At 34.6% G+C, this 13,283-nt stretch overlaps 1 protein-coding gene across 1 annotated transcript in view; it reads left to right on the forward strand.

The window, feature by feature from the left end:
• Nucleotides 1-13,283, forward strand: part of Plc21C (Phospholipase C at 21C) — a 91,047-nt gene that overhangs the window by 66,750 nt on the left and 11,014 nt on the right. The window contains exons 8-13 of the mRNA XM_090120348.1: nt 5,648-5,910; nt 7,277-7,437; nt 8,159-8,351; nt 8,873-9,030; nt 9,501-9,638; nt 11,301-11,534. Of these exons, the coding sequence (XP_089976474.1) occupies nt 5,648-5,910; nt 7,277-7,437; nt 8,159-8,351; nt 8,873-9,030; nt 9,501-9,638; nt 11,301-11,534 (1,147 nt within the window). The remainder of the gene's footprint in view (nt 1-5,647; nt 5,911-7,276; nt 7,438-8,158; nt 8,352-8,872; nt 9,031-9,500; nt 9,639-11,300; nt 11,535-13,283) is intronic.

Raw genomic sequence — 13,283 nt, forward strand, 5'->3', positions numbered from 1 at the left:
TATGATTTTTTACCAGCTCTTCTCTGTAGAAACTAGTATTTGTTTTCCGGACCGGTGGGAAATAATGTCTTTCTGTATTATGACGATTCAAAAGCGTTTCAAAGGAAATTCTAGTTGAATGAATAAATGTTAGAGTTTGCGTTTATAGCGCTATTAAATGTTTTAATTGCATTCTTTAGTGGATTAAACAATTAAAAAGATTAGAACGTAAGAAGTGTATTTCACCTTGCATTCTAAGTATATTTGTCTTAATCCTAGTACTTTGTAAGTTTTGGTTCTATTTACCAGTTTATTATTAAATCGAAAAAGCTTTATTATGGACTTTATTATGAACTAGCGGTCCGCGCCGGCTTTGCCCGTGGTACATATTTACGTTTTCTCTACATAAGAACCATCCTCGTACTTCAAGGAATATAATAAAAAAAGAATTATCGAAATCGGTTCAGCCGTTCTCGAGTTATGCGCTTACCAACACATTTTGCGATTCATTTTTATATAGGTATAAGATTCTATAAGCAAGTTTAGGATTTATGAAGACATAGAACTTTAATCTATTATCTTAAGTCGAATTATTAAGAAGTAAATCTTTTAATGCTGCGTAGGTAAGATTCGTTTGAAAGTTATGATTAATGTAAATTCACTTTTTATCTCTGCCAGTCGGCAAAAACTATCCAATTCGAGATAAGTTGAATTAATATTAAATCAGACTATAAATTCCGTTTGATTAAGTGGTCTGGTGAAAAAAATAAACATTACATTTATTGCAATCTTAAGATGTTCTAATCTAGAATCTGAATGGGTTTTATCTATACTAATATTATAAAGCTGAAGAGTATGTTTGATTGAACGCGCTAATCTCAGGAACTACTGGTCCGATTTGAAAAATTATTTCGGTGTAAGATAGCCCATTTATCGAGGAAGCTATATAATATCATCACCCTCGGCCTCAGACCAACAGGACCGGAGCAATGCGGGTGAAACCGCGTGGCACAGCTAGTTTATAATAATAAAAAGAGGAGTTGTGTATTTTATCCGAGGCCGAGTATCGACTGGCTGAAATGTAGAAGAGCAGTTTGTTTTTCATTAATTATAAATACGGCGCGTTACGTCGTGTTTGATCTTTGTTTGTTTTACATTAATGTTTGGAGCGATTTGACGGTTAAAAATAACACTTAACGCGCCTCGTGTGTTGCTTAACGTGAGTACGGAGATGTGTTACGTTTTATTGGAGTTTGGATGCTTTTGAATGATCAGTTTTATTTGTATGTGTTTAAAATAAGCGATGGTGGAAGTTTCGGGTGTTGGTAAGGGGCGTAAGTGTTAATTGGCTGATCGATTTTCTTTAAAGACGAACAGATTATTGGAACAAATAGAGATTTTTTACAAGTACCTACCTACTAGAAATTTAGAATACTAGGTTCCTAGTATATATGCTACAGTCAAAACCCTGAACCAGTCAATATCCTTATTGACGGTTATTAAGGTTATTGACTAAGGGCGTCGGTTAATATCCTTATTGACTGATTTTATCTGACAAAATCAGTTAATAAGGTTATAATGACCGACACCCATAGTCAATAACCTTATTGACTGATTTAAAGAGCAGACATTCAGTCAATATAGGTTTTAACCAACGTACTGAATAGAAAATCTATTCAGTACGTTAAGGATATTGACTGGTGGTTCAGGGTTTTGACTGTAACATATACATATTACGCTTCACAGTTCACAGTTTCAAACATCATTAACATTACCGCAAAATTTCTGAAGTATTGAGGAACTAAACTTTGGCTATGTTGTAATTAATCATTTTAAAGTATTAAATTTTAAATATTCAGCCATTTTATGAATTTTAAAATGTGGTTGTTAAACATTTCAATAAACAGTTTTACCGTTTAATTAATTGTCTTTATTCCCGATTCTTAAAATTATTCTCAAGTTTTATAACAAAAAGGTGGAATTGTTGAGTTAAATAAAATGTTCGTTTCGTTACAGTAAAATATTGTCAGATCGATCGCAATATCGGAATGTTCAAATAGTGAAGCCAGATATATAGAGATAGCCTGAAACAAAACGTTGTGTAGTTTCGCAAAATCACATGGATTGCTATTTTTATTTATATTTCAAATATAAGAGAAGTGATGTTTGTTGTTCTGATTTAGAAACTAGATAAATAACAAAAAATAATATCTTCATATTTCTTTAAGATTAAGCAATGTGATGATTATATTATTTACGTAATAATTATTTTGTAATATTCTATATTAAAATTTGCATATTTTTTGATAAACCAATGATGGAAACTCAGTAAAAGGTTTTATGTTTATTTATGATTGCTACCAAAGTAGTTAATAAGATTAGTTAAATTTTACCTTACCGATAACTATAAAGTATAACTTTAGTAGCTAATTGGTAATTGGACAAAACCAAGACATCGCTTTCAGTCGGCTCTTGTAAAAGTTCACATTAATAAACTTTTTGAGTTTCACACGGAACTTGCTACCACAATTACGATTAAATACAAAATCTTTATTCATCTATAGTGGTTTTGCCGTTTTATTCATATAATTATGTCCCATAATGTAACCGCAAGAGAACCGCGCTATCACCTCTATCCCGCACGATACAGTTGTTATCAACACCTTATCGCCTGAATTTGTTGCTTCAAATCTCCCAAATGAATGTAATGTACTTTTAATGCCGTAACAAATTAATATTGGAACTCGCTATCGAGCCGACGTTAATGGCTACAGTTAACGTGTAAACACGATGGGAAAGTTGATTTTGGGGTACCGTATCGTAATTTGTATGGAAGAATAATATTATGAACAGATATCTGATTACTTGTACTTTTGTAAAATTATTCAATCCTATAAATATTATTCATGCTAATTACATTCCCTTTTAATTTATGAATTTCATGACTTATTACATCCATAGTAGGTTTTTTTTTTATCTTAAACAATTTATAACACACTAATTATTTAGGTTTACGAATGATCTTTAATTATTTAAAATTTACACATATACATAGTTGAAAACTACATTGATACGATTTCTATGCTCTTGTTCTATGTTGTTTTTTGTACACGAAACAAAGTCCGTAATTACAAACCAATTTCCTTAACACAATTATTATAGAATTTTCACATTTGATTATATCTTATTTAGGTTTTTTAATCAGACAATCACCGCAACACACTGAGCGAAAAATCATGTATTCACTGATGCGGAACCCTCGAGTTCACGCAACGCTCGCTCTAACCGATTTTTATTAGATCTGTTGAGCTTCAAAATAAATCACCTGATCGACGATCTTCGTTAGTCGATTACATCGTGATTAAAAATATATACTGTTTATTTTTGTTAGCTCGTATGTTGGAATACATTGACGGTGATCCGTGAAAATGTATATTCGATTTACATTTTGTCTGCACGCTTATTTATTATGTTTATCTATCGTGTAATATATGTATATTGTATACGTCTAGATCAAAGAATTGGATAAAAGGAAATAAAGGCATACTGATATTATGAATAAGAATTTATTGTATTCAATTTGGATTATATCGAAGTTTGCAAGGGTATAGATGAAGTTTAGTTATGAAAAAGTTTTACTAAAGGTGGAACTAAAGATCTTTAATAGTGTTTTAATTGATTTTTTAAATATGTGTATAAAGCTGAGCAGAGAGAACTTCGTGCTCATTGCTTTTCGGAAAAACTCAAACTAAAAATTACTATAAGTTTTGATTTGTCCTTTGCCTGAAGGTTGCCTGACAGAGATGGCTTTGAGCCATAAGGCCGCCATTTGTACATTTTGAATAGTTTTGTTGTACTTTTATTTAATAAGACTTTTGTACAATAAAGAGTAAATCATTTATTTATTCAATTAAACTTCTCATAAAAGCTCCTTTGAATCGTCATAACATTTTTTAACATTTCCCACCGATTCGGAAAGCAGTATCTATGGAGAAGAACCGGCAAGAAACTCCATAGTTGCTCTTTTAAAATCATGTCAATATAACAATTTAATTTTACATAGTAATATTATGTAACCACATAATATAAAAAAATGGGTTGTCGTAAAGTCGGTTTACTGACGATAGTTGAACGTGACAACGTCCGATTGTGATTCTTGGTCGCTCGTTCCGCGCTCTCGCTTGCACTTCAAGCCTTACATGGAACGTCTCAGAGCGAGGTAACGCCGCATGAGTCATGTTTTTTCGCGCGTGCAGCCGGTTCTATCGAATTATAAGACGTTGTCAAGTCAAAAATTATTTGGCAACATACCTACATAAGTAATTGGTGGTGGTTCTGATTATTATATATATTTCAAGGAAACCTAACCTATATAGTTATGAATGTAATTTAAGTTCTATAAAGTTTAAATCGCTCTCGATATCTATTGGGGATTTAAATGAAATTTCTATTCAAGCCTTGAGATTTAAATCTAGCCTCTCCTTGATCATGTCTCGATCCAGGGTTTACCGCTATAAAACTTCAATATATTTATATTCAAATAGATGCTGGGTTTTATATTTTATATATTTTATTGTACAATGAATTTACCTTTTATCTATATAATAAAAGGAATCGCAAAATGTGTTGGCAAGCGCAAAACTCGAGAACGGCTAAACCGATTTCGTTTATTCTTTTTTTATAATATTCCTTGAAGTTCGAGGATGGTTCTTATCGAGAGTAAACGTAAACATGTAAACCACGGGCGAAGCCGGGGCGGACTGTCTTATATAATTCATGGTTTTGAAGATGTATGCATATATATCTATACTAATATTATAAAGAGGAAAGGTTTGTAATTATGTATGTAAGTATGTATGGTTTTCACGCATTTTTCATTTATTTTTATTTTACTGGACCGATTTCAAAAATTCTTTCACCGTAATTCAATACAATGAGCAGGCCGTAGTGCGGGACGGGGTAAAGGCGATTTTCATGTGATTAAAAATTAAACCTATAGTCCGACCTATAGTAGACTTTTCACTGTCACGATATCACTATCTATGCGGGTGAAACCGCAGGGCATTGCTAGTAACTTTATATTTTTGGTCGATAAAATAAATACGTTTTCATTTAATCCCTTTAAGCACCTGGTCAAAATATTTTAAAGATAAAATCATGTTGGAAAATATGATATTTCACGTATTTAATATGAACTGTCGCACAAATAATAATTGCGTTATTTCGTTTCTCTGTAGAATGAAATGAAGAACATTAATTTATAAGATAGCTTTTTGATTAAGAATTTTAACGCAGTGTTTCGTTCAATAAGGTTTTTGTTGTGAAATGCTTTTCTTTTAATTGCACAATGCAGAGTTTATTGTTATCATTTTTTGCTCTCAATTTCACATTTGATTATTTTATCGATTATAATAATAACGTTATTGTGAAAGCTTTTGATAACATTGCTTAAGATGTGCTACAATGTGTTTATCAATTGAAACGCAAAAAATTTTTGCTATATTAAAAATGTTTTCATGTTCTTACAAAAATATATGTACAGGTGGACAGGTATTAGGGCATCGTTTGAATAAAAAAATGCGTTCGTATATAAAATTTAATATATGTCAATTTTGTTATTTTTCCTATGTCTTTTACTTCTTTCATTAAAATTTCCTTCCAATTACAGGTGCGTAGAACTCGACTTCTGGAACGGGCGTACAGACGAGCCAGTCATAGTCCACGGCTACACTATAGTGCCGCAAATAAACGCTAGGGAAGTGCTCAAAGCGATAGCCGAGAGCGCCTTCAAGACGTCCGACTATCCCGTGATATTGAGCTTCGAGAACCACTGCAATCCACGACAGCAAGCCAAGATAGCCAACTATTGTAGGGAGATTTTCGGGGATATGTTGTTGGATAAACCGTTGGATTCACATCAGTTGGAACCGGGTGAGCATATGAATCTTAATTTTTAGGTTAAATCTCTTAGATAAATTCTCTTATGACGATTATCATCAATAAGTCTTCTTCAAAGAGTCTTTAAAATTAGCCTGGGTAATTTGTTGACAAGAACATTGATAAATCAATTGTGGTCATTTGGGTCTAAACAGATTTTTGCGCCTATAACATTTGAAATGTAAAGTTTGTATACTTCAAGAAAATTGTGAACAAAATAGTTCAGTAGTTTGCATATAAACAGACGGGCAATCTCACAAACTTTCCCTTTATACTATTTAGGTATGTTATAGAAATAGCGCTGCATCTACCTAAAGTTAATATAGCTGGCTATTAAATACAGATGACCTAATCTCTCCATTCCTCAAATCGATATTCTGAGCTGCTTTATTATTCAGTGCTAAGAAAATTAGAGTGACTCAAGATAAATACCACTTTATAGAACACACCTGTGTTCACTGGAAGTTTACGGTATAAATATAACATTGACCTTTTTTGCAATAACTAGGAAAACCTGTAGAAAACTACGAATAGAAATCTAAATATAAATGGTAATAAAAGACGTTACGGTTATATTACAGAAAGGGAATTGAAAGTTTAAAAAACTAAACGCCGGAAATATCGTAGTAGCAGATGTTTCTAAGGCCAAATATCGAAAAGTATTGCAAATATACATTTGCGTTGAGAAATTTCGTTGAAGTTTAATTGTTACAACGTGTTCGGAAACGTGGAGTTGGCGGTAATTAATGGGAACAGCTAATCTGCTATTAACTGTATTAAGCTCGACTTTCGATGGCTTACTGTTTGCGTGTTTGTGTACGCGCGAGCGGGCACGTGTGCGTACGTTGTTATTACAGTATATGCAGACTCATTAACCAAATGAGGTAATAATTGATAGTGGCTATGGATGTTGGTAACTAAATATTTGTTTAAACTTTCATAGTTATTAGGGGTCGGTAAGGTCATAAAGAATTAGCGTTATTTCTTTGTCTTTTGCATTTAAACCGTTTAAGAGTATACGCCCCAGACAACAAGTTCAATCAGCCTTTTTATAAAAGTTTAGTTTGATTATTTAACGGCATCGTTTAATTAACTTTACTTATTAAATGAAGCGGCTGGATATTTTTTAGGCAGTTAATCGAACGGCGCTTTTTAATAAAGAGCTTAGACTATTAATGCAATTGTTCACTAAAGCTGAAAGAGCTGATTATAGAGCGTAGACTTTTTAATCAAATAAGTAATTATTATTTATATTATAATTAAGTCTGTGTATAGGTAAATCTGTTTTAACACGTTTTTTAGTTTATGTATAATTTTTAATATCGCTATCAGACGTAAAAATATTTTCTAACATTTCAAGGGGGAGAATTACCGCCGCCTTCACTGCTGAAAAACAAGATAATTATAAAGAACAAGAAGAAACATCATCATCATCATCACAAGAAAGAGGAGGTTCTCGTTGAGGAGAGTGAGCAACGGGAGATGGTGCCGCAAGGGAATGGGGAGATTGCTCATGGATCGGTAAGAGATAATAAGAGCTTATATACATATTTTTATGGAAAAAAATTGTTGGTTTGGTTGATAATTTAAAAACATTATCTTCTGTTGTCATTTTTTGTCATATCTTCTCTTGTCGTTTTGATAATTTTATAACATTTTGTATTTTTGCGTAAGACATGTAAAAATTTATCAGTTCTTTTATAGAAAGTATTTCACGGACTCTTTTGTACTAGCTGATCTTTGCAACTGCTGGTATATAAGTAATATTTTATTTGGTCGATAGAGTATATAATAAAATAACGATATAAAAAGTATATCGTTACTTTATAAAATTTAATAGAGTTTGCGTGTGAAATCTTAATTTTTATAGCGACTGTTTCGTTTAAACTCAAACTCAAACATTTATTTATTCAATTAGACTTCTTCGAGAAGCACTTTTGAAACGTCAATACATATTTTTAACATTTACCACCGATTCGGAAAGCAGTATCTATGGAGAAGAACCGGCAAGAAACTCCATAGTTGCTCTTTTAAATCATTTCAGTATTACAATTTAATTTTACAAAATATGTAACTGTATATTATTATAATATGCCAAAGAACTGTCCTGTGGTTTTTACGAGACAACCCTCCATGGGTTTTTATCTTCCAATTCCTTTTTTTCTATTAATTTTCCGTTTAATCTTGCAATTACAATGCGTTAATTGTATTATTTATTTATTTATGTTTTCACCCATTCCAGCTGGTCCGTCAAGGCTCCAAAGACTCGTCGTCGTCCTCCGAGTCGGACAGCTCCAGCGAGGAGGAGTGCGCGGGCGCGGGCGAGGCGGGCGGCGCCGCGGAGGAGGCGCGCGAGAGCCACGCCGCTGCCGAGATATCCGCGCTCGTTAACTATGTGCAGCCCGTGCACTTTAGCTCGTTCGAGAGCGCTGAGAGTGAGTAGAGTTGTTGTAGAGTTGGTGGTAGAGATGTAGAGCTGTAGAGCTGTAGAGTTGTAGAGCTGTAGAGTTGTGGAGCTGTAGAGTTGTAGAGCTAGTGGTAGAGATGTAGAGTGAGGGTATGTGCAGCTAGTGTGATTTAGCTCGTTCGAGAGCGCTGAGAGTGAGTGTAGAGTTAGTGGTAGAGCTATGAGCACTATAGGTCGTACAAGAGTGCTGGAAGTGAGTGTAGAGTTGTAGAATGTAGAGTGGTAGAGCTGCTTTAGAAGAAATGAACGCTTTAGTAAAATACGTGAAGGTCCTTCGAGACAACAAAATATAGATACGTTAGAGATAAAATTGTATATTCAGATGTTGCGTTATGGCGTAGGTGAATTCGTCGGTAGTCTAGTGAAAAGGGATGGTATCAAACTTAAAACTCAAAATTGTTGCATTCATGTAAAATATTTTGTGAAAATTATTTATTTATTTAGATCTGCTAATTTACCTTTCCAGTAATCGCTCTTTCTCATTTCCAGAAAAGAATCGTTTTTACGAAATGTCGTCGTTTGATGAGAAACAGGCGACGGCGCTGCTAAAAGAACGTCCCATAGAGTTCGTGAACTACAACAAGCATCAGTTGTCGAGGGTGTATCCGGCCGGGACAAGATTCGATTCTTCCAACTTTATGCCACAGGTAAGCAAAAAATGCTTATGTAATGTTTGACTAATTCCTTAGTTAAAACCATTAATAATTTATTAGTTGAAATGAAAATGAAAATTTAGATTTATAAAACTGTAGTATAAAAAACATCATTAAACACATTTAAATGAAAAATCGATCTACCTTTAAAGACTTGGTAACGTTCATTTTTCAATTTTCATTTATCCACTAGCAAACCCGGCGGAGACACCTTTTCTTTGCTATAAACCTCACGGAGCCCGAGACCTTTCCAACGAATGCAAAACCGTGGAAATCGGTTCGTGCGTTCTGGAGTTATAGCGTCAGGAAGGGAAACCCGACTTATTTTTATATAGTAGAAGATTATATCTTTATTCTAAAATAGTTAGGACGTACATGTTAGTAATTTTAAGCACATTGTTTATACAATAAACCTATAAATGTTTTCTCTTATGTCGCTTAAATATTCCTTATAAATCTTCCAGGTTTTCTGGAACGCGGGATGTCAGCTAGTAGCGCTCAACTATCAAACCTTAGACCTCGCGATGCAACTCAACTCTGGCACCTTCGAATATAACAGGAGATGCGGATATCTATTGAAACCGGAATTTATGAGGCGGAAAGTAAGTATCTTATGTATGTATGTATAAATAACGTTCAAACATTTATAAACTACTAGTGGTCCGCCACGGCTTCGCCCGTGGTACATATTTCGCAATAAAAGGTAGCCTATGTTCTTTCTCAGGGTCTAAAGATTATCTGTGCCAAATTTTATCAAAATCGGTCCAGTACAGGTAAATTAGCTTGGAGAAATTTTTGCATATGTAGTGGTGTGTATATTACTCAGATCTTAGAGCGCGTTTCCACTATATCGTTCTGGCCTATACAAAAATGTTTCGATATCCTAACATTACTATTTAATTTTATACTTATTCCTAGCAACACTTTTGTTTTCAATAAAAACAAGTTTTTATTTGAAAGAAAATGGTTTTGACTTTATAAAAAAAAATATATCATTCAATTTTACGTCCTTGAGCAAAAGACAAGGCGACTACCGTGAAACAATAAAATATCGTGTCCATAATAATTTGTTTCATAATTAATATTTGACCATAATAATTACGAAACAAAACAAATAAATAAATCGTCACTTGATAGTGGAAAGTGGAAACACGCACAAAACCAGAATAAACCAGTTTACGCTGTCCGCACTCCGCAGGTGCCACGTGCAGTCGTTTGGTAGCGTTAGAACATAAAGCACATTTCATTCAAAAATTATAATTATTATGTACGTAGTTTAATTGATAAATTTTGTATTTGTTGATTGTTGTTATTATTTGTTATTATTGTTATAATATTTGTTGAAGTGAATTACATGTCCCGCAGCCGGAGGGCCCAAATGAAAACTCAGATGTACTTAAAAACTACATTTAATAGCTAAAATGAGACTTTTACACCCATGTCTGCACGATGCAGACCGGAGTTAAAGAATGAATTTATACAGTTTAATAATTATAAAGACGTAAGCTTGGATGCTAACTAAGGGAAATCGCATCCACATTCTATTCCCGTGCGAACGGCGTATTCAGCAGTTTTGTATGAAGGCAGGGCCATAACTAGTGTTTAATTTGTGTGTAAGTGTTGTAACTTTATATTGTTAATTCAATATGGCTCCAGTGTTAAAACATGGTCGAGGCAAGCCTTTGACTTCTCAAACTAAAGAATTAAACTTTAAATGTCGTTTCTTTTTCAGGTTAGTAAATTCATTTTAGTAACATTGTTAATGTAAAAGTTATATGTATGTTAAATGTGCAAATATTAAAATAAAGTCTCCTCTTTTTCAGAGGAGAAACACATATAGTTTAATTTAAAATCCCTTATATATACATATAAAATAAAAACTAAAAATAAAATGTTGTTTTATTTTATTTGCTGACCATACACTACTACAAACGCAAAAATTTCTCCAAGCTAATTTACCTGTAGTTTATGCGTGAAAACCATACATACATAATTACAAACCTTCCCTCTTTATAATATTATAGTATAGATATGTATATATAATCAAAATGATGAATGCTTAAACTTTTTTTGGTATTTGTTACACATTATACAAGGTAGTTAATATTTTTTTGATGGAGATAACGAAAACAATAATATAATTACTGTCATCAATACACAACATCTATGTCACTATAGCGATGTGGAATCTAATGCTTATTATTACGAGTTTAAATATTTGATAAAATGAACCTAAAAAGACCAAAGATTATTCTTTCTTTTAGGATAGGCGTCTCGACCCGTTCGCAGAGAGCACAGTAGATGGCATAATTGCTGGCTCCTTATCAGTTAGCGTAGTGTCCGGACAGCTGCTAACGGACAAGCGCTGCGGGACATACGTGGAAGTGGACATGTTTGGTTTACCAGCGGACACTGTCCGCAAGAAGTTCCGGACACGAGTAGTCCCGGCCAACGGCATCAATCCGGTTTATGGGGACGAACCGTTTGTGTTTAAGAAGGTGTGGTATTGGATAGGGTTGACGGACTTTTCTATTTGACAGATTTGAATAATGATTCATGTAAAGTGTTAATGTTCTGTACAGTTATACAGGGTGTAATCGTTAAGTGTGCACAGGCGATTTTTCCGTAAGTATTACAGATAACAAAAAACTTTAAACTGATATCGAAAGTACTTAACCTAATGAGTAAAATGGCCGTAATAAATTTTTAAAAATAAATCGAGAAATATCAAAAAAAATATCTTTAAACCCTCCCATCCCATACATTAAGTATGAAATATGAATATCCCGTATACATTTAATATGAAAGATTTTAGCTTTCTTTTTTTTTGGGGTTTCTGCTTTAATTACTTCGCAAATTTGAAGTGGCATTTTCCACGCTTTTTCCGGACATTTTCACGCATTTTCCGGATATTTTCCGGGGATTTTCCGAGCATTTTCCGGGCATTTTCCAGGCATTTTCCACGCTTTTTCCGGACATTTCCACGCATTTTCCACGCTTTTTCCGGACATTTCCACGCATTTTTCGGATATTTTCCGGGGATTTTCCGAGCATTTCCCGGGGATTTTCCGGATGTTTCCCAGACATTTTCCGGACATTTCCCTGGCATTTTCCGGGGATTTTCCAGGCATTTTCCGGATATTTTCCGGACATTTTCACGCATTTTTCGGATATTTTCCGGACATTTTCACGCATTTTCCGGATATTTTCCGAGCATTTTCCGGTCATTTTCCAGGCATTTTCCACGCTTTTTCCGGACATTTCTACGCATTTTCCGGATATTTTCCAGACATTTCCCTGGCATTTTCCGGGATTTTCCAGACATTTTCCGGGAATTTCCCAGGCATTTTCCGGGGATTTTCCGAGCATTTCCCGGGGATTTTCCGGATGTTTCCCAGACATTTTCCGGACATTTCCCTGGCATTTTCCGGGGATTTTCCACGCATTTCCCAGGCATTTTCCGGACATTTCTCAGGCATTTTCCGGGGATTATCCAGGCATTTCCCGGGGATTTTCCGGATGTTTCCAAGACATTTTCCGGACATTTCCCTGGCATTTTCCGGGGATTTTCCACGCATTTCCCAGGCATTTCCCGGATATTTCTCGGGCATTTTCCGGGGATTTTCCAGGCATTTTCCGGACATTTTCACGCATTTACCGGATATTTTCCGGACATTTTCACGCGTTTTCCGGATATTTTCCGGACATTTTTACGCATTTTCCGGATATTTTTCCGGGGATTTTCCGAACATTTCCCGGGGATTTTCCGGATGTTTTACAGACATTTTTTGGACATTTCCCTGGCATTTTCCGGGGATTTTCCAGACATTTTCCGGGGATTTTCAGAGCATTTCCTGGGGATTTTCCAGACATTTACAGGCTATGTCAGGGAAATGTCCGGAAAATGCCTGGAAAATTCCCAGAATTATCCGGAAAATATCCGGAAAATGCCTGGAAAATCCCCGGAAAATGCCTGAGAAATGTCCGGAAAATGCCTGGGAAATGCGTGGAAAATTCCCGGAAAATGCCAGGGAAATGTCCGGAAAATGTCTGGGAAACATCCGGAAAATCCTCGGAAAATCCCCGGAAAATTCCTGTGCAATTCCCGGAAAATGTCTGGAAAATCCCGGAAAATGCGAGGGAAATGTCTGGAAAATATCCGGAAAATGCGTGGAAATTTCCGGAAAAAGCGTGGAAAATGCCTGGAAAATGCTCGGAAAATCCCCGGAAAATATCCGGAAAATGCG

The sequence above is a fragment of the Colias eurytheme genome, chromosome 4 (assembly GCF_061535395.1).
Source record: "Colias eurytheme isolate Ceu_HAF_F1 chromosome 4, ilColEury1 Martin Lab GWU primary, whole genome shotgun sequence".
Lineage (NCBI taxonomy): Eukaryota > Metazoa > Arthropoda > Insecta > Lepidoptera > Pieridae > Colias > Colias eurytheme.